Genomic DNA, 18723 nt, shown 5'->3' on the forward strand with positions numbered 1-18723 from the left:
AGTAATAAAACATATGGATATACCTTGCAAAAAAGTGTATAATCTCAAATGTCTGAGGCACACACACAACCATAGAGAATTTACAAAAACAACTCCTTAGGAAAAAAAAATAAACCCAAGCAACAAAAAACACACACACAAAATGGTACTTCTAAATTCAGCTCTGTGGTTACTCCAATTTGATACATTGGGAAGGCTCCAGGCAGATGTCACAGGTGTTCAAAAGGTTTCACTTCTACATTAGGTTAAAATCAGGATCAGTTCACTCCGTTCTAGTCACATTATATCAGGAGCAAGAACGTTATAGAAATTGTCACCAAAAAAAGAGGTACTCGACTACTCTGCTTATTTAGCTCAGACTGATGTTTCTGCAAAGGCTTCATTTACTCTTAGACACCTCATTCCCCAGTAAATGAAGGATTTCTACTTCAAAGGTTGGACATGATAAAAGATTAAGGCAGTAACCAAAAGCACCAAGCCATGCAGGAAAGAAAACAGTGTTCATACCAACTTCATGATGCTGCAGCATTTTAAAGTAGTTGTGCTCAGTTACTGCTGGAGAAATATTGCTTGCTGAACTCTCAGAGCAAGTCAGTTACTTGTTCTCAGTTCTGTGTCACGGGAGAGAGCCAACAACCTGTATTTTGAGCACCCTTGTGTGACACCAACTCACAGATTTCCTTTTCTATTGCATATCAAAGTAAGTGAACTGGCAAAGCGGTAGAACAACAAGCACTGAGCACAACAGGGCAAGCTGAACTGTAGAAGTGACTGTAGGGTAGCTCGCAGGGACGGCCTCATCCGCTCAGAAGAGCAGATGGCAGTATTAAGAAAAAGCCTCCCAGCCTTCCTAATCACAGCTTACTGGCAGCAGTCAACACTCTCTTGCTTCTCTAGCCAGATGTTGCACTCTCAGGCAGAACACAATTTTTGAAAGTATCAGCTTAGAAAATCCAGGACAACACATGTAGTTCACAAGGGTCATCACACAGAACTATTGAAAACAACAAAAAAATACCAAACAAAAAGATACCACCAAAACCCAACCAAACACACAAACAGATTAACTAACGTGCAATCAGTCAAATAAGTGTTCAGTGCAGCATCCTGCTTTCTTACAGAAAGACACTTATCCTGTTGTGGCAGGCTTCCCACTATAAGAAAACTGTAAAATTATATATATATATATATAAATATGAAATATGTGTATATCTGTCTATGAAAGACTACATTAACAAATGAAAGGACCATAAAATACTTAGAAGCATAGATTACATCTAGTCTAGAACACAGACTAATTCATGTTCCTGTGCTAACACAGGAATTCACACGGCAGATGCAGTGGGTGCGAGGGTGACCTACATGGTGCCATCATCTCCCAACGGTGGGTCTTCCCCCACCTACCTCCTCCAACAGTTGAATCACCAAACAAAGCTGTCACTAACTTTGAGCAAATAAAGAACATCAGCATTTTAGACTGAGATTTCACAGGCATTGACCACAACTCAAAACCTTTTGTAGAGGAATTGCAATGCATTGATTTCCTTTTGGAACTCACAGTGGAAATACTTAATGTCATTCAGAAGCTTTCTGTACTGGTAAAGTACAAGCAAATTTACTGTAAAGATTCTTCCAGAAGTCATCTCATGGTTTCCCTTAAAAGGAATTGAGGCATTCCTTTTGCTCTTATCATAAAGCAGCATGGGAACCACAGAGCAGCAGTGGATAAAAAGATAAATACTTCAGACTGAAATTATACACTGAAATGATTCAGATTAAATAAAACTTTCCAAGCACAGGCAAACAAGATAAATGTCTCTGAAGACATATATGATTTTTTAGAATGCTACAATGGCCAAAAATCCCCTCCCGAGCTGCAAAACAGTAAAGAGAATTTGGACAAAGTCTTTTCACTTAGAGTTTCCAAACCACTAATGTTCTGAGTATGAAACTTCTTAGATCAGCTGATTCCTCCACAGCTTCTAAAAGTGCAATCAACCGCAGCAACAGAATTCTGACACTTTTACAGGAACAAATACAAGATACTTGGGAGTACTAACAATGCCATATTTCAGATGAAGTGTTTATTAATAAAAGCTTCTACTAGTGAATAACAGTAAAACAAGGACTTGCAGTACCGTAACACACTTGTTACCGTCAAGAGACAAAATTCAACATAAATGTTTTTAAAGAGATAGTACACTTTCTGTTGTTTATCTTTTACTCAATTTTCCTTTCTTTTTTCTACATACAGAACATCCAACTTGATGGAATTCCATTTGATTTGTACTTTCCAAGACGGCCATGGTTCACTTCAGATCATAGAAATGCCTCTCAAGTAACTCACAAAATATTCTACTGATACAAATCTGACTTGTATCTTATCAGATGGTCAAGATTAAGCAGCTCAAATATGTTTCAAGGCTTCCAAATAGAAAACCAAGTGTAATATTTTCATGGCAGTGCTAACAACACCAATGATGGCAAGAAGCACATAATTAAAGGCCCCAGATACATGACAACGTGATCAAGAGTTTCAGTGGGAATGGGGCTGAGTCCAAGACTCAGTTCCAATTTAATTGACTGATAATTTAAGAGAGTCCTACCACGAGGGGTGTGAAGAGAGAGAAAAATGGTTCTGATTATCAAATTTAGCAACTGAATCTTTCCTTATCAGAAAAAAATTGCTTCTGAGCAGCAATTTCATCTTTGCCCTGAAATCTGGCTACTGGGGGCACTGTTGAAAGTACTCTAGCTGGTATCTGAAGAAAGCTTTTCTTCATATAGTTTTGTTTACATAATATTATTTTCAGCACATTCACAGTCCTATATACACACAATATGCATAACTGTATAGTAAGAGTATACAATTATGACATTATACTATATCATATGTGCATTTTGTACATAGCTGTGAATCCCATCACATTCTAATAGAAATTCTAACCCTGTTACAAGTTTCTTTTTCAAACACTGCATGTGTTTTTTTTGTTGACATTTTACAGTATTGTTTCCAGCAGAGCAAAGTTGGCAAGTTCACAGGAACACACGTTCAGGATTGTGTCCAAGCTACTTGCCTCTGAATACTGCTACTCGTTGCCAATCAGATTAACTTTTTACTGTGATGTTACTGGCAAACGCTGCTTACAATGCTCGGGTAACTCAGTTCATTTCAAACACTGCTTGAAATGGGAAAGGCAACTGGACAACACAACCATGAAACCAGCCCTACAGAGTACTCCAACTCTTCAGAGTCCTATCAAAACATTAAATGAAAGAAAATTTCCTCTTCAGTTCAGTAGTATCGCCTATATAACTAGCTATAATGTATCTAAATAGGCACATTCTTTTATATGGAAATGTTTCCACTGAATATGATTAAAACCAATCACATGTACACAGGGCAAGAGTTGCTGTAGCATCTGCAAGTAGAATAAGATCTGGGAAGGAACATTAGGATATAACATTATATTTAAGGAAGTTATTTGAAAACTTCCTGTGTCAGAGTTTGTTTCCTTTTAAAAACCAAACAAACATTCTGGGTTGTATGTTAATTAAACAAAACCTACAACTTTTCTGAGGAATGGCAAGTGTTATACACAACAGACACTAGTCAACACCCTCAGAGATAAAAAGGGAGCTTTTTCAGAAGAGCAAAAACACTGTCTCAAGTAAGGCTCAAAGTTGGGTCGATACTCAAATGGATTTGTAAGGTAGTCTTGTACCTCACCCAACTAAACCAGAAGCCAATAGCTACAACTGATTGAAACAGATATGGGTAAGACACATACCACTCCATCTGCAATCTTCCAGTCTGCACAACTTTCATATTTCTGCAGTTGCTTTTCAAACAGTTGTGCTATGGCTCGATGGACGAGTTCATACTGCTCCTGTAGTAGATTACCAGATAAAAATAAATGCATGAGATCTTTACAAAGAATAACACTATATTGCCATAGAATAAAGAGTCATTAAAAAAAAAAAAAGATACCTTTGTCTGCACTGCAGAATGCCTTTGTGTCCTCATTTCCTGGATTAAATTGAATACATTGAATTCTTCAGGTATTTTCTGAAAAACAGAAGGAAATCAATTACATTGACATAGCTGGCTGTCAGACAGCAATATGAAAGTTGTTTAGACATACAAAAGTATGTTCAGCTTCTGCAGTTAAAACCAATCTATTTCTTCCGCATTGCAGCTATTATTTTAATTTTTTAAAGACAGCAATTCATCTCCAGAACGGGTTTTAAACATTTGATTTAGACCACATGAGAGCATTTCAGGTGTTTTGAAAATGAGACATACAATGAAAGAATTCATGACACTGCAACATGAATGACAATTCACAAGCTAAAAAGCCCAGAATGAAGTTATCCTTGTACAATATCAGGCTTTAGGAGCTGCAAGATGAAACAGAGATATTGAAAAAGTTGAATTCAAAATCACTTCATCTCAAAATACATTTTTAAAATATTTAGAACTGTAAAGTGACATTTTTATATACAGTCAGTCTATACTAAAGCATAAATGCAATTAAACTAAACACCCAACCTGTCAAGAGTTCCAGAATATCTTAAACATTTCACTATTTTACAATATTTGGGAGGTCAATCACTTAGGAAATGATGGAATACCACAAAGTTCATTATTTTAAGATTCCTTACCCCAGCTTTAAGCAAATTCCATGTATAATCTATGGCACAGATGGCTCCTGTTCTTCCACACCCTGCACTATGAACATAAATGGTTAGGTGTGTTAGAAATCAATTCAATTTGTTAAAGAGATGCTATAAGCTTTATATTTCCAGAGTCTACACAAAAAAAAAAAGTACTAAAATCTCTCCACTATCATTTTAAGCTCCCTCAACCTGACACTACTGTGTCTTAAAAATTTTTTTAAAAAGCAGTGTAAAATGGAGCATTATAGTTTTTAACGCAAGTCTTTCATAGCCAATTGGTACTGCTATCATGAAAGATCCTTCAATGCTGATATTTTTATTGCCTCTTTCACCACACAATTGAGTTATCACTGTTTCAACAGGAGGGATTTTGCCCAAGTTTAATGACAGATATGTTAAATGGTAGAATAGAAAATGTTTAAAGAATTCCTACAGTTTTTTCTCATTTAGCATCACTTTTGTATTTTCTGCTTTTTACCTAAGAACCCCCTAAATCTGAAAGTTATAAAAATGACTGAACTATCACACTTAGCCTTCCTTATAGTATGAATTTTTCTATTTTACAGACAATTACAATGCATACACATTTACTACATTATAATTATACTGTTGTAAAGAATCAGCATTCACACCTATATTGATATTCACCCAACATTCACCAGAAACAGGACAAAGTGAAATAGAATCAGCACTAAGTAAGTTCCTCATGGTTTTAGACCTCAGTTACCTAAGAGTGACAGGTTAAAAAAGGATGCAGCTAAAGACAGTAGATCTCTACAGACACTTGCAGAGAACAACCAAGCTCTAAAAAGTTAAGTCTCCAACAATTTGACACTTCACACAGAATCACAGAATGTCAGGGATTGGAAGGAACCTCAAAAGATCACCCAGTCCAATCCCCCTGCCGGAGCAGGAACACCCAGATGAGGTTACACAGGAACGTGTTCAGGCAGGTTTTGAATGTCTTCAGAGTAGGAGACTCCACAACCCTCCTGGGCAGCCTGTTCCAGTGTCTGTCACCCTCACTGAGAAGAAGTTTATTCTCAAATTTAAGTGGAACCTCCTGGGTTCCAGTTTATATGCATTACCCCTTGTCCTATCATTGTTTGTCACCGAGAAGAGCCTGGCTCCATCCTCATGACACTCACCCTTGATACATTTATAAACATAAATAAGGTCACCCCTCAGTGTCCTCCAAGCTAAACAGCCCCAGCTCCCTCAGCCTTTCCTCACATGGGAGATGCTCCACTCCATCATCTTAGTTGCCCTGCGCTGGACTCTCCAGCAGTTCCCTGTCCTTCTGGAACTGAGGGGCCCAGAACTGGACATAATATTCCAGGTGTGGTCTCAGCAGGGCAGAGTAGAGGGGAAGGAGAACCTCTCTTGATCTACTCACCTTCCCCATTCTAACACACCCCAGGATGCCACTGGCCTTCCTGGCTTATTAAACTGAATTCAGTTTTTCTAACATAGAATACAAAAACTTCCGTTGCTTTAAAAAGTATCAGAGAAATTATCAGAAATTGCCAATTCACCAAAACATCTTCATGGCAGTTTAGTTTTAACAGCCCTTCTGTCAGCCAAATTTCAGGTTAAAGATGAAACTGCTGCTCAGAAGCAAAGACTGACCAAGCCAGAACTACAGCCTGCTGATTAGAGATGGTTTTTGTCATATTAGAAGACTGACAGAAGAGTCCTCAGGTAGGGATGGCACCTGCTATGTAGTCTGTCCTATTGACAGTGGAACCTTCTGATTTGCAACTATCTTCAAAGTTTGTTTTGTCCTATTGAGGATTTAAGTGTCTTAAAAACTACAAAATGGTTTCCTTTTCAAAGACTAATTCTTCTCTGATTGATGGTCTGTCTTAAACTGAAATAGAAGCAAAATTTCACTGTGGCATGAGTTTTAAGACAATGAAGACTCTATGATTTTGAGCCAAGTTTTGACATGAGGAAATGTTACTTTTTACAAAATGAAAATAAATACAGAAGTTGTGATTTAGAAGTAAATCAATGCACCTCATACCAGAAAGTCTAGACTTCAAAAAATTAAAATGTATATACAATTTTTAAAAATAAATATATTTGATACCTGCAGTGTATACAAATCGGTACATCTTCATGTTCCTGATATTCTCTCATCAAGCTGATCATGTCCAGAATAGAATCAAAAGATGAAGGGACATCATGGTCAGGCCAGTTAACATAATGAAATTGATAGACACTACGAGTCTCCTAAAGGAGAGGGAGGGAAAGAGGTGTTAATGATAAGACTTATTTTAGGAGTTCATATGAAATAAATAGCTCTGTGAAATACATGAAAGTTACAGCTGCCTATTAAGGTCCACAAAGAACTTTCACTTCATTATATTTAAAGACACAAAACTGGTGATTTTTCAGAACTGTCCAGGAAAAAAAAGCTTTTTTGTATGGAAACTAAAGATGATAATGAACATTCATAGTCCTCCTTTTTACTGCCACCTTTTAGGAACCTGGTATTATAGTTTAATCATCTTCAAGTTTCAGTCAAACAGTTTTTTCTCCTAGAAAGCAGAATAACTTTGTATATTTATATGAATTTTCATTTCTTTTGCATAGTATTTTGAATGATACTCCACTGAAAATTTAGAAGTGACAAAAGTTTTCATTATTCTGGAAAACCAGAAAGTGAACTTAAAATGATATTACTTCCTATCACAAATCCGTATTTTCCTCCCCAGTCCAAGGCTACACTTAGAATTCTTCAAAATAAAATGAAGAGTCCTTAATTCATTAACAAAATGTGTGCTAACAAATTTGCTTCAGGATTTCTGTGAAGTAAGGCTGAGGAAAGATGATTTTTATCAGCCGTGTAGGTTGAATATCAACATCTCTTGTTAATCCTTTCAGTCACGTTACTCCTTAAAGGAACAACAACCTCGGGCTCTTTGCCAAGATCAAAGGCTGAGTGCAAACTGTAGCTTTTTGTTACTACTTCGTTTTTATGTAGTTCGCAGTCATCCTATTAAAAATTAACTGGAACAGAACTCATGGAAGTCACATGGCTGAACATGATTTGCACGTGTATTATACATAAGCAAAATAAAAATTAGCTACAGTTTCTGAAGTAGCCAGTTGCCATGACATTTGGATATTAAAAGTAATCTAGGTTCTGCTTTGAGGTTTTTGATATCTTCTCAGGTCTGTTTTTAAGTGCAGCATTTCAATAAATGTTGCAAACCCCACAGCTATTATGCAGTTAATTTCTGCCATCTAAAAAGTTGCACAAAATGGTCAATTATGAGCACTCAGGATACCCTAACAGAAGTGAGTTAAGTTCATGCATCCCACTGCAGGCACCAGGCAAGCTACCGCAGCCAAAAATTACCTCCCAAAACTACACCCCTCATAATTAAACAGTTTTCACAACTATTGTGATATCAGTTATTGAACAGGAATAAAGCACTGCTAAACAAAACATAACTGTGAGACTAACCTGTAATAAATAAATCCTTAGTATAGGATGTCAGTTAAAACAACAGGTATTCTGTAAAATACACTGTCAACCTTCATGTTCTTGCAGGACAGCTCTACACTGATTGTTGTTCACAACAGTAGCTTTTCAGAGAAGTAAACAGACACCTCAAATCTGACATTTAAGTTTGCAAGAAAGGCTTGAATCATTCATTCTTAACACTTACGAGAAGGCAAGTGCTTTTATTTCACTGAAAACATGACAATTTTCACAATTAACATAACATAGTTATGAAGTATATCTCATATTTTAGAGTAGTTTGCGTCATAAGTATTGACTAAGATGAATAAACTCAGTTTCTTCCATAAAGAGACTGATTCATATCATTTACAGTTGCCAGCTTAACAAATAGCATAAACTAACTGGTTTACCAGAATACTTGTCTGGTGAGCTGATTCTATGTCTTGAACACTAGGATATCAAACCTTCAAGAATTCCAAAGTCCTGAGCTCACTTCTAAAAAACTACTTTTCTGTCTTGACCCTTGAATTATTGCATACAATTCCTCCATTCTGAAGTTCTCCAAGCAAAAAGACAATGCATCTCAATTCAATCAAGAACATGTCATATTTTTCATATCTATTTCAATTCCAAAAACACTAACTTTTTACTAGCTAGGATGAGAAACTTTGGGGAAAAATAAATTACTAAGCTGTTGTCATTCTCGCTTTATTTTTATTTGGCAATACAAGTACATGAATGGGCATCAGACAGATCTTTTAACAGTGTGAAGCCCTCTTTACAATAAAACTATAGGGCAAATTCTAACAAGTTAACATACTTTACCCCCAAAAAAGATAACTAGAGCAAACAGTTTAGTTTGACATTATATTTTCAGTTTGGGGAAACTGAAATTCCCCAAGGGTGACAGAAGCTTTCTAGCTGTTAACATGCTGTTGAAGCCCATCACACATACCAGACAAGTAAAGAGTTTCACTACTCATATATGAAGTTTTTAACATCACTTCTAAACTTGATGATTTACATGCATACAGAGTCAGCACCTAAAAAAAAGTGAAGATATTTTTCCTGCATTTTCTCCATTTTATCATTTAAGACCTTTGAGCAACCATTTAAGTTGAGACCGGAAGGGATCATATACTTACATTTTGAAATTCAAGTAATAACGTTCTAATGAAGTAATCTGTTCTTGCTTGCTCAGCTTCCTAAACATGAGAAACCAGTAATGAATTGGAAAAATAGAACAATATGCAGCATACAGTACCTACCTAAAATCCAAAACTTTAAACTCTGATCTCTTTTTTTGTTTTCAATTTACTGTGTTTGTAACTATTTTCCCAGAAGATGGGGAACCAAAACATAGATTTTAAAACAGTAGCAACTTAAGTTGCTACACAAGACATCTGTGAAAGATGCTACTTTTACTTCAAATAAAAATGTGAGTTTTCAAACCAGTAAGTGTATAGCTTACTCCTGAAACCATCAATAAACCTTGTAAGAGTATTTCAAAGTAGTTCTTTTGCTTTACTTCTCCATACGTTTATTTGATTTACAGGCTGCCTCCCAGAGCCATTCTTCTATAATGCTTTTGCTGTCTCAACTTCAGTCTCTTATCGTTCTATTCTATGACATCTCCTTTCATTTTTTCCCCTCAATTATTTTCAATTAAGGGTGCATCTGAATGGATCACTACCATTATCTTGGTTGTGCATAGCTTCCACGCTCCCAGAATTTTCAAATCTGCCTTTGGAACATCAAGGAAAGATTATACAGTAGACACCAAACAATATTCCTGTACTTAAAGTATCAGTAATATTAAAATTTGAAGATAGCTTTAAAAGCTTAGCATTATAGCTTCCCACAGTGAATTAGGGAGACCACATATGCTTTAATATATATTTTATCTTCTACTAGGAATTTACCATTTTCTGTCAAGGAAACAATTGCCCTATTTTACAGGTTTAAAGGAGACAGTGCACAGCTGGACGCAATGGAGCCCATAGGCACCACTGTACCCAAAGGTAACACATACCGTCAATTAATGTCCACACAATCCCCAACAAATACTTGCCAGGTATGTGACCACCACCCACCAGGTACAGTTTTTAAAAAAAAACAAACCCAAAACCCACATAAAAACCCAAATCCATAAGCCAATTTTTAAATCAAGGTATAAAGAGGCTGCTCAGAATCTCTATAGACTAAAATTCGTAATTATATTCTTTCCTGGCCAGATTTAATTCTTTGTAGACAATTTCAAAGTGGGATTAAGAACAGCTTGATGAATTGGCAGGCTAGCTCTTTCTGAACAACTTAAAGAACTTCAGCTACAAAATAGCAGCTATTCCTGTCCAAACCCAGACAGCTTTAAGTTAAGAAGAAGATAACACAGTTTTGAGATCAGTTAGGAATGGATCAATTCCATTTTTTTTGAACAAGTGAACAACTACAGCCAGTCATGAGCTCCAGTGTAAAAAGTTCACAGTAAAATCCCTTATACTGACAATAGTTATACTCAAGACTTTAATGGCAGGTTTCATTCATATCATAATAGTAACTGATGGAATGTAACAGAACCTGATTAAACTACCATGTGGCATGATTAAAAATAAAGACACAAGAATGTGTTTTCTTCCAACACCACAATGATGTTAACGCCAGAAAGAAAAAGCGACAAAAAAAACAAAATCCAAAAAGTTTGCCAAATTCATCATCTGCTGCATCATAAAAATATTGATAATCCAGGGGTAACACTCAATTAAGAAAATCCTGCTAGTCCATCACTAGGCAACGCTGGCAACAAGGAGAAGGATCATCCTATAAGTGGCTTTTTTTCTGTTCTCTTCCCTTAAGCAATCAGGCTGTCATTGAACACAATGTGATAAACTGGACTGTGCTTGGCATCATCCAAAAATGCAGCCTCAATGACGCCATCACAACTCCAAGAGCTACAAGCTGGACAAACAGGCCACAAACGTGTTTAAAGCAGGAAGGAATAACAACACAAAGAGGCATGTACAAAGCCAACCAGGTACTATCACACACCTGAGGAACACTGATCATACTGATTTTTCCAGCCAGTGCATCCTCAGCCATACCCTGAAAATGACTTTTGATTATCCAGCTTCCTCTGCTGAGGAAAGATGAGTGCAGACCCCATGGGCGCACACTCTTGTGTGATGCTGAGACGACAGGTGCCAAAAGAATGATTACTTTCAATTCCCCACTGTGACAGGTGTAGGAAATACCCACAGTCCCTCTCCCTGCCTATTAATTTGCAAGTATCAAAACTGGAAGAGGCTCTAACAGTTATGCTCAGAGATCAGAACTCCTGATAATGCTGACACAAGATGCAATGCAAATGTTCAGGTTTCCTCCATCTTTCTGCAATCATGACTTACTTGACAGTTACCCCCTGGGAATTCTATAGGAAAAGATTCAAACCTAATGGTATCTGCTCCTCATTTTTGGCTTGATTTTAAAAGCAACATTAGAAGCAAAGGAAGTATTTGCAAATAAACCTGTGTCTGTTGCCAATGGAAACAAGTTTTAAAAAATTATGAGTTAAGTTTCCATTTTCTTTATTCATGCTAATTAACTTTATGTAACTTAAAGAAAACCTATTTCAGTGTTCATTTAATTTCTCATGCACATCCACAACACACAAGTCATAACTAAAACAGCTGCATGAATATTATTTCATTTCTTCAGTATAGTACAAACATTCAAAACTCCACCAAGTAAAGCAGAAAAAATGATACATAAAGATGCAAGACCCAGGTTTCCCTACTTTTCTCAAAAAAAAAACCACCACAGAAAATTAAAAAAAACCCACACAATGAAGATACACACATTGTCTTTCATTGCAATCCTTTGAGACTATTTGTGTAAGGTTTGGTACCAAACAATTGAAAAACATTTGTTTCAGAACAAAATAACTGTTCAACAGAGTTTGTAAGTTGCAAAAGCATTAAATCCTTCAAAATTCATTTATAAAGCTTTATACTTACACAAGAAACACGAAACGGTCCAAAAGTTACAGCTGCTTCTCCATACAGAGGCCAGTAACGTTCACATTTTTTCTGTGAAAGCAAAGAATCCTAATTTAATTCATGTGTAGTCCTGAAAGATGATGATTAACAGAAGAAGAACAGACAGAATGATAATCTCAAATGCTTTATTCTCTCTCTTATTTGGTGCTTTTCTTTGACATCTGTGTCCCGCTGCCTTGCGGGACTTCTAAGACTGCAAAATATATTTTCTTTTGGATACCAAAAGAAAACCAAAACCCCAGATGACCAATCAATACAGCCAAAAGACGCTTTGTGAATTAGGACCTGAACTGTATGCCTGCGTACACATGCACAAGCACACATTGTAGAAGAGGAAGTGATAAGAGTTTGAGTTTTTTTGAAAGTGTGGAGTTCACAACTACTCCAGACCACTTTTTCTTTTTTCCTTTTCAGCTCATAAAAACATAGTACAGATATTTAAAATATGGTTTTTGCAGCTGTATCGATTGACAGGAAATGCTAAAGGACTCAGGATTTTGATAGTTGGCCAACATCCCACAGAGGAGGATTTCTTTTCCAGTGACATGACCAGAAACAGACCACTGGTAACATTCTGTCTACGAACCTGTATATTCCACTGAGATGATTCCTAAATAATAATGTAACACTATAAGCAGAGCCAAGATAAGCAGTCACATTCGCTGTTTTCTACGCATACAAATGCAAGAATAGGCAATCTCATTCAATCTGGCAGATTATTTTTACAGTTACGGATTTGCCATATGAAGCTTCACAGGTATTGCCATATCGCCCCACACAAGCAACACTTATTAAGTTTTGTACTTAGTATACATACCCTTCCCATTTCAAATTCTCGACAGGCCATGACAATTATCTGAAAAGAAAAAAAGATGCTCGAAGTTAACTGGTTTTCGATCAAGTAAATTCACCAGCACTTCACTGCTCGCTTCTATCTGGGCAGATACTGATACTCCTTAATTGGTTACTACTACTACTATTTTCCTACCTGCACATGCATGCTCTTTTAATTCTAAAGTAGTATCTAAATTTCATCCTGCACAAGATAATCAACAACACTAATACATTTTAAGGCTACTTAATTTGAATTTACTGTAAGCCTGTACGAATGCCTCATTTATTTATTTATTCAGCCTAACTATAAGGTCTAAACTTATTTATAAAAATATGGAACTGCTTGCAGATTGGAAGAAAGAGTTATATTTGCTTAAAATAGGTGCTGAAACCTATTTAAAAAACAAGAATCAGATTTCTTAGGTGAAGCTACTTCAGATACATTAATGTGAACAGCACACTATAAATACACCAACTGATAAGCTATTTGTTACAATATCATGGAATCATCGAATACCAGCTTAGAACTGACCTCAAGGATTACCTGATCCAACCTGCCTAATAAGTAACCAGGATTTAAGTGTCAGATAAAGAGTATTTTCAGAAACAATTTTTAACAGTACTTAAAAGTTAACTCCTGACAATAGGTGTTTAAAAACAGATACAGAATATATAAACCAACAAGTAATCCAAAATTAGCATAAATAGAAAGGTAGGCTTATTTATTTGTTTTGCATGCTGTTTCTGCATCTGATTTTCTCAGTCCACATTAAGTCACAGTTTCAAGGTCTCCTACAGGACACATGTAACCAAGCACCAATCTATTCATAAATATGCTTTATTTCATACTCATTTTATAAAACAATTACCTTGAATTTACATTATTAAATTTAGTTTATAACACAAATGATATATAGAATGCTACTTAAACTACAAAAGTGAGAAGTAAATGGACTAAATCATTGTCAACATTTTAAATAATAATAGCCAGCTCAGGCAAAAGCCACACAATCACTGTGCCATGAAATAAAGTAATAGCCAATTGTGGTTTTTAAGAAGGTACTTACGGCAACATTGTATTCCCATATCATCCTCCAGAAGTCTATTACTGTATTTGCTAATGGTCCCTGGGTGGCAACATATGCTTTTGGCCCATGTACTCCCTAGGATTGCAAAAAGGAGCTATTAATGTTTAGAAATAAAATTTATCTGCACTGAATAAAAAAAAAAGTATTTAGGTTATTACAATGTAAAATTAGAGTTTTTTTTTTGATCCGGCAGAAAGGGTGTATATGAAATATGGGTCCTATGTACAGCAGCAGGAATTTTGCTGGTGTTTTTAAGGAAGCCCAAGATAACAGCTACTGTGCAGCCAGAGACTGTAACAGAAAATACTGAGTTTGTGTGTTCAGATTCTGAGGATTCCCTTTCAGTTGGTATTTTCTTTATTACTCAAACATTTAATGATGAAAATCTGGAAGTCTTTGTGCCAAAAAGCATCCCTTGGAACAAATTTAAGTTCCCCCCTCCCAGAAATACATTTCAAAAATCAAAAATATAAACATTTATTTTATATAAAGCTTGAAGACACTTACACACAGCTTTTCAAGCTGAACGTTCAATAAATGAAGGTTATAGGAACACCTGCATCTCAATAAGCATGACTATGTAGAAGCACTATCAGAATAAGCTACAAGGTAAATCCGAGATATTTACACTTTGAAACAAAAGTGTAACAGGTTTTTAGCCAAATTCTGGTTTCTCTTTAAGATTGTCACATGTCATTACATTGCCACACTTCTGCTATGGACAGGAAGAAGTGCATATTAACATATACGATTTGTCAAATACCTTATTTACTATCCCTAAAAACAACTTCTCTTCAAATCTGGTATTTTTAACAGTATCAACTGTTAAAACAATCATATCTGAATATTCCTGTGGTATAAAGTTCAAGTTTGGTTGCCTGACACTTCAGAATGAAGTATTATATATTATACTCACATTTAGAGTAATATTTAAACATAAAACTTGCTTTATAAATGGCGTAATGTTCACAAATTTATTCAAGCCATATTAAAAGAAAATCTTCCCTCACAGCTTTAAATTCTTGTCTCAGACTATAATTTTAAAGCTGCATTGACATGAAATAAAAGGGTAAAAATAATTTGTAAACTTTCAAGATAGTAATACATACCTTAATAAAGTTTGCATTGATGTAGTCTGAATCTTGTGGGGGAGTTTTTAAGGTCAGTTTAACCCGGCTATGATCAACTAAAAGAAGAATTATTTTTTTAAATAATAGTTACAATACATAAATCAATATGTAAAAGTAAATATATATAGTACTTATTATATTATGCAAGAAGTTAAGCATTACAGAATGTTTTCCAAAGCTAAGTCACACAAGCAAGTCAGTCAATTTACGGGTAAACCAAGCCAAGTAGAGATGAGCAGAGCAGCTCCTACCACTATGTGCTTCTTGTGCTCAGGTTTACAGAGCACCAGCTACTGGAATTCTAAGAGCAATTCATGACAAAGAGGCAAAATTCAACTGATCAGAAGTAATCGACACTGCAGTTACACAGCATTAGCACAGATCACGATGGTCAGAAGTAAAGGCACAAAGGAATAAAGCACCAGGGCACAGGTAAAGCAGCAGGCAGGTCTGCACAGCCCTGCCAAGGGCGAGTCCATTAAGTACTACTGCATGAAACATGCCCCAGGGCTCATTGCTCAGGCACAGGCTGATCTGTCCCCCAAATGCTGGGCTATGCCCTTTGCTGGGGCAATTCTGAGCTAGAAACAGCAGATTCCTTCATTTAGGGCCTTTTGACATTGCAAGTTTCTGCCTCGCTTATTACTGACTGTCTCAGAGAAAGCTGCTTATAGAACAGTAGATCCTTGGAGACCAATATCCTCAGCAGTCTTAAAAATAGCCTTTATTACTTGTTGACAGAATAAACTCAACATCTTGGAATTCCCTTAGGTGTTGAAAAAAAAAATTAAGTGCATCTTTAATAGAGAAACAACTCGGTGATTGTGAGAAAGAGAGGAGGTGGTTGGCAGGTTCACCAGTCCTTCCAGCTCTTGTTGATACCAACACTTCCTAGCTGGCACAGAAAAAACTCCATTCAAACTACCTCTACAATACAGGTTGTTTTTGTTAATTTAGTACTACAAGAAACTGGAAATCCAGACCAAAAAAATATTTTCAAGCTGGGGGAACAGAAGTATCTCCAGAAACAGCATCTGCTTGAGTAATATCTGTTACATTCTGCTCCCAGGGTCAATTCCTCAACCACAGAACAGCTGCTAAAACTTTTATTAGAGCTAAATTCAAGAAAAAAAAAAAATAAGTCTATTTTAAAAAGGGAAATGTGGTGGGGTTTTTTTTGTTTAGTTGTGTTTTTTTGTTGTTTTGTTTGTTTTTTGTCGAACCATCACTGGTAATAGAACAAGGAACCACGTCTACAAGAAGTACATGGTAGTAGTTATTAATATTTCTGAAAAGAAAGCTCTTCCAAAAAGCTTCCAAGACGCCTGCTTCCAAGATGCTGAAATTTTCTGCCTGAGTGCTGATAACACACAAGGAATGTTTGCATCACCATGTAATGCTTCCTAAAAAAAGCTCAAGTGTAGAGTACAAGACATTCAGATAACAGATGGAAGACAACACACCCTCACATAAAGGCCTGGAGAAACCCTTAAAACATATTACACTGTATTATACTCTCACACATACAATGTGAAAGCAAGAACACCTCATAAGCATGCAATGGTATCACAGATTTAATAGCAAAAACTAGTTCTAAATGGCAGATTAGACTAATTAAAGTGGTAAGCTAATGAGGACTCCTATGTTCCCAGCATAGTAGGTCCAAAATTCTATTGCGGTTTCCAAATGTCAACATCTCCAACCTGTCTGTATCCACTATGGCTCAGCTCTTTCAGTATTGGGTCTGGGACAGAATTCTCCAGGGAAAGTTCCATTGCAGGTTCCCAGTTCAGAAGGTTAAGAACTTGGGTATTTATATATAGCTTAAGGGCTCAGTTGGCAATTACTAATTGGTGTCTTCTGGTAACCAGTGAACACCATGTTTCATGTAGCTCTATCACTTCAGATGGGTCAGTAAACTGTCATGTGAACATGCACACATCTTTTCCTCTGAAGTCAGTACTGAGTTGATATTGAGGTACTGATCTCTCTGGTAGCAATAACAATTTCTGATTAATACAGCACTAATCTCCATTTAAGTTATATCTGTAAGTTGATAAGTTACATCTGTAAATTGATAGGCAAAATATTATTCCCCCCCCCACCTCCTTTGACGTTTGCTCATTTTCCCCACTGTGATCTGTGCACCCTTTCAGATCCCAATGACTGTGTTTTTATTTTTATGCAGATGAAAGGAAAGCACATCTACCACTCTAGTTGCAGCCATTCACTACTTCAGTAGCTATTGTTTTGTCAACTCAGCCCAGGCGCTACCAAGATTTTGTTATGTTGTTCATGATCTACCAAAATGCCAGCACAGAAGAAAGATTATATCGAGTTTTAATAATAAGGCAACAACAACAACTTGCCCTCTCTTTTTCACTCCAACCCTTAAATATTTCCTCCCAAGTGAAAAAAACAAACAAAAAACAAAAATAAAACAACAAAGAACAAACCCAATGCTATGTAACTATTGTGCTGCAGTACTATTTACTACTATGTTCTACATATATTCTCCAGCAAAATACGAATACACATGCCTTCCCTTCTCAGTGCAGCAGCAAGCACCAAACCCTTCTTGTTAAACACTCTTGTTAAACAGGGCCTGTGGCTTTGAGGCAAAGTTTACTGCTCAAAGTGTTGCTCCAAATGCTGATAAACAGTAAAAATTCCAGTACTAGAAACACGGAGCACACAACAATTTGAAACACACAGTATTTCAATGGAGTTTATTACTAGAACACATTTTGAAAATGAAAACTAATGATACTTAAGACCATTTTCCAGTTCTAATGGGTTATAACCCTCCTAACACTTCTGAGAAAGCTGAGCAGAGGAAGCTGTACCTGTTGCTAATCTTCTGGGATATGAAAAATGGCATTTGTCAGAGGTCTTTCCTTTAACCTGTCAGCTGTTCACACAGAGAAGCACAGGAAGAACAGCTGAAATCCATGGCCTCAGAAGCTACACAAACTGAGCTGCTAACAGGTGATCTTGGCACTAGAGATCACTACTCTGTTCTATCCACAATTTGCTGGTTTTAACTTCTGCTCTGTCTCTCCTTTTCTGTGTTTGTACATTAAACAGAATTTCATTTGGGCTCTAGCACAATGCAAACCAAAGATAATCACGCACTGGAAGTTCTCTGACATCATTTGCAGAGATCTATTTTATTTCAAACCCCAAAACCAAGGTTCCTTAGGGCTTCTTAAATTTCATTTAGAGTTTCTGCTGACATGTGTTGTTTTATACCATGAACAACATGCTCCCAAGGAAAAAATACAGTCAGTACCAAGTAAAGTTTTAGACTGTTCCAAGCTAAAATGAAGATATCGGCTTCATATGGCTTGCAATCTAGCACACATTTTATCCTTAGGTGACATCTCACCTAATAAAATATACAAGCATTCACTTACGTTGCCTGCCAAGTTAAAAATAAAACATTTATAAAAGCTATCTCCAAT

General features: G+C 36.3%; 1 protein-coding gene across 4 annotated transcripts in view; it reads right to left on the minus strand.

Moving 5' to 3' along the window:
- PTPN12 (protein tyrosine phosphatase non-receptor type 12) overlaps window positions 1-18723 on the minus strand; it is a 75884-nt gene that overhangs the window by 24181 nt on the left and 32980 nt on the right. For 3 of the 4 annotated variants that reach the window (XM_080340504.1, XM_080340501.1, XM_080340502.1), the window contains exons 3-11: window positions 15239-15315; window positions 14109-14204; window positions 13025-13063; window positions 12166-12237; window positions 9301-9360; window positions 6773-6915; window positions 4666-4732; window positions 3992-4069; window positions 3792-3890 (exon numbers count right to left, since the gene is read on the minus strand). In XM_080340504.1, coding sequence (XP_080196630.1) covers window positions 3792-3890; window positions 3992-4069; window positions 4666-4732; window positions 6773-6915; window positions 9301-9360; window positions 12166-12237; window positions 13025-13063; window positions 14109-14204; window positions 15239-15315 — 731 coding nt within the window. The remainder of the gene's footprint in view (window positions 1-3791; window positions 3891-3991; window positions 4070-4665; window positions 4733-6772; window positions 6916-9300; window positions 9361-12165; window positions 12238-13024; window positions 13064-14108; window positions 14205-15238; window positions 15316-18723) is intronic. The other variant, XM_080340503.1, reaches the window with a different exon arrangement.

The sequence above is a fragment of the Nesoenas mayeri genome, assembly GCF_963082525.1.
Source record: "Nesoenas mayeri genome assembly, chromosome: 1".
In the NCBI taxonomy this organism is placed as follows: Eukaryota; Metazoa; Chordata; class Aves; order Columbiformes; family Columbidae; genus Nesoenas; species Nesoenas mayeri.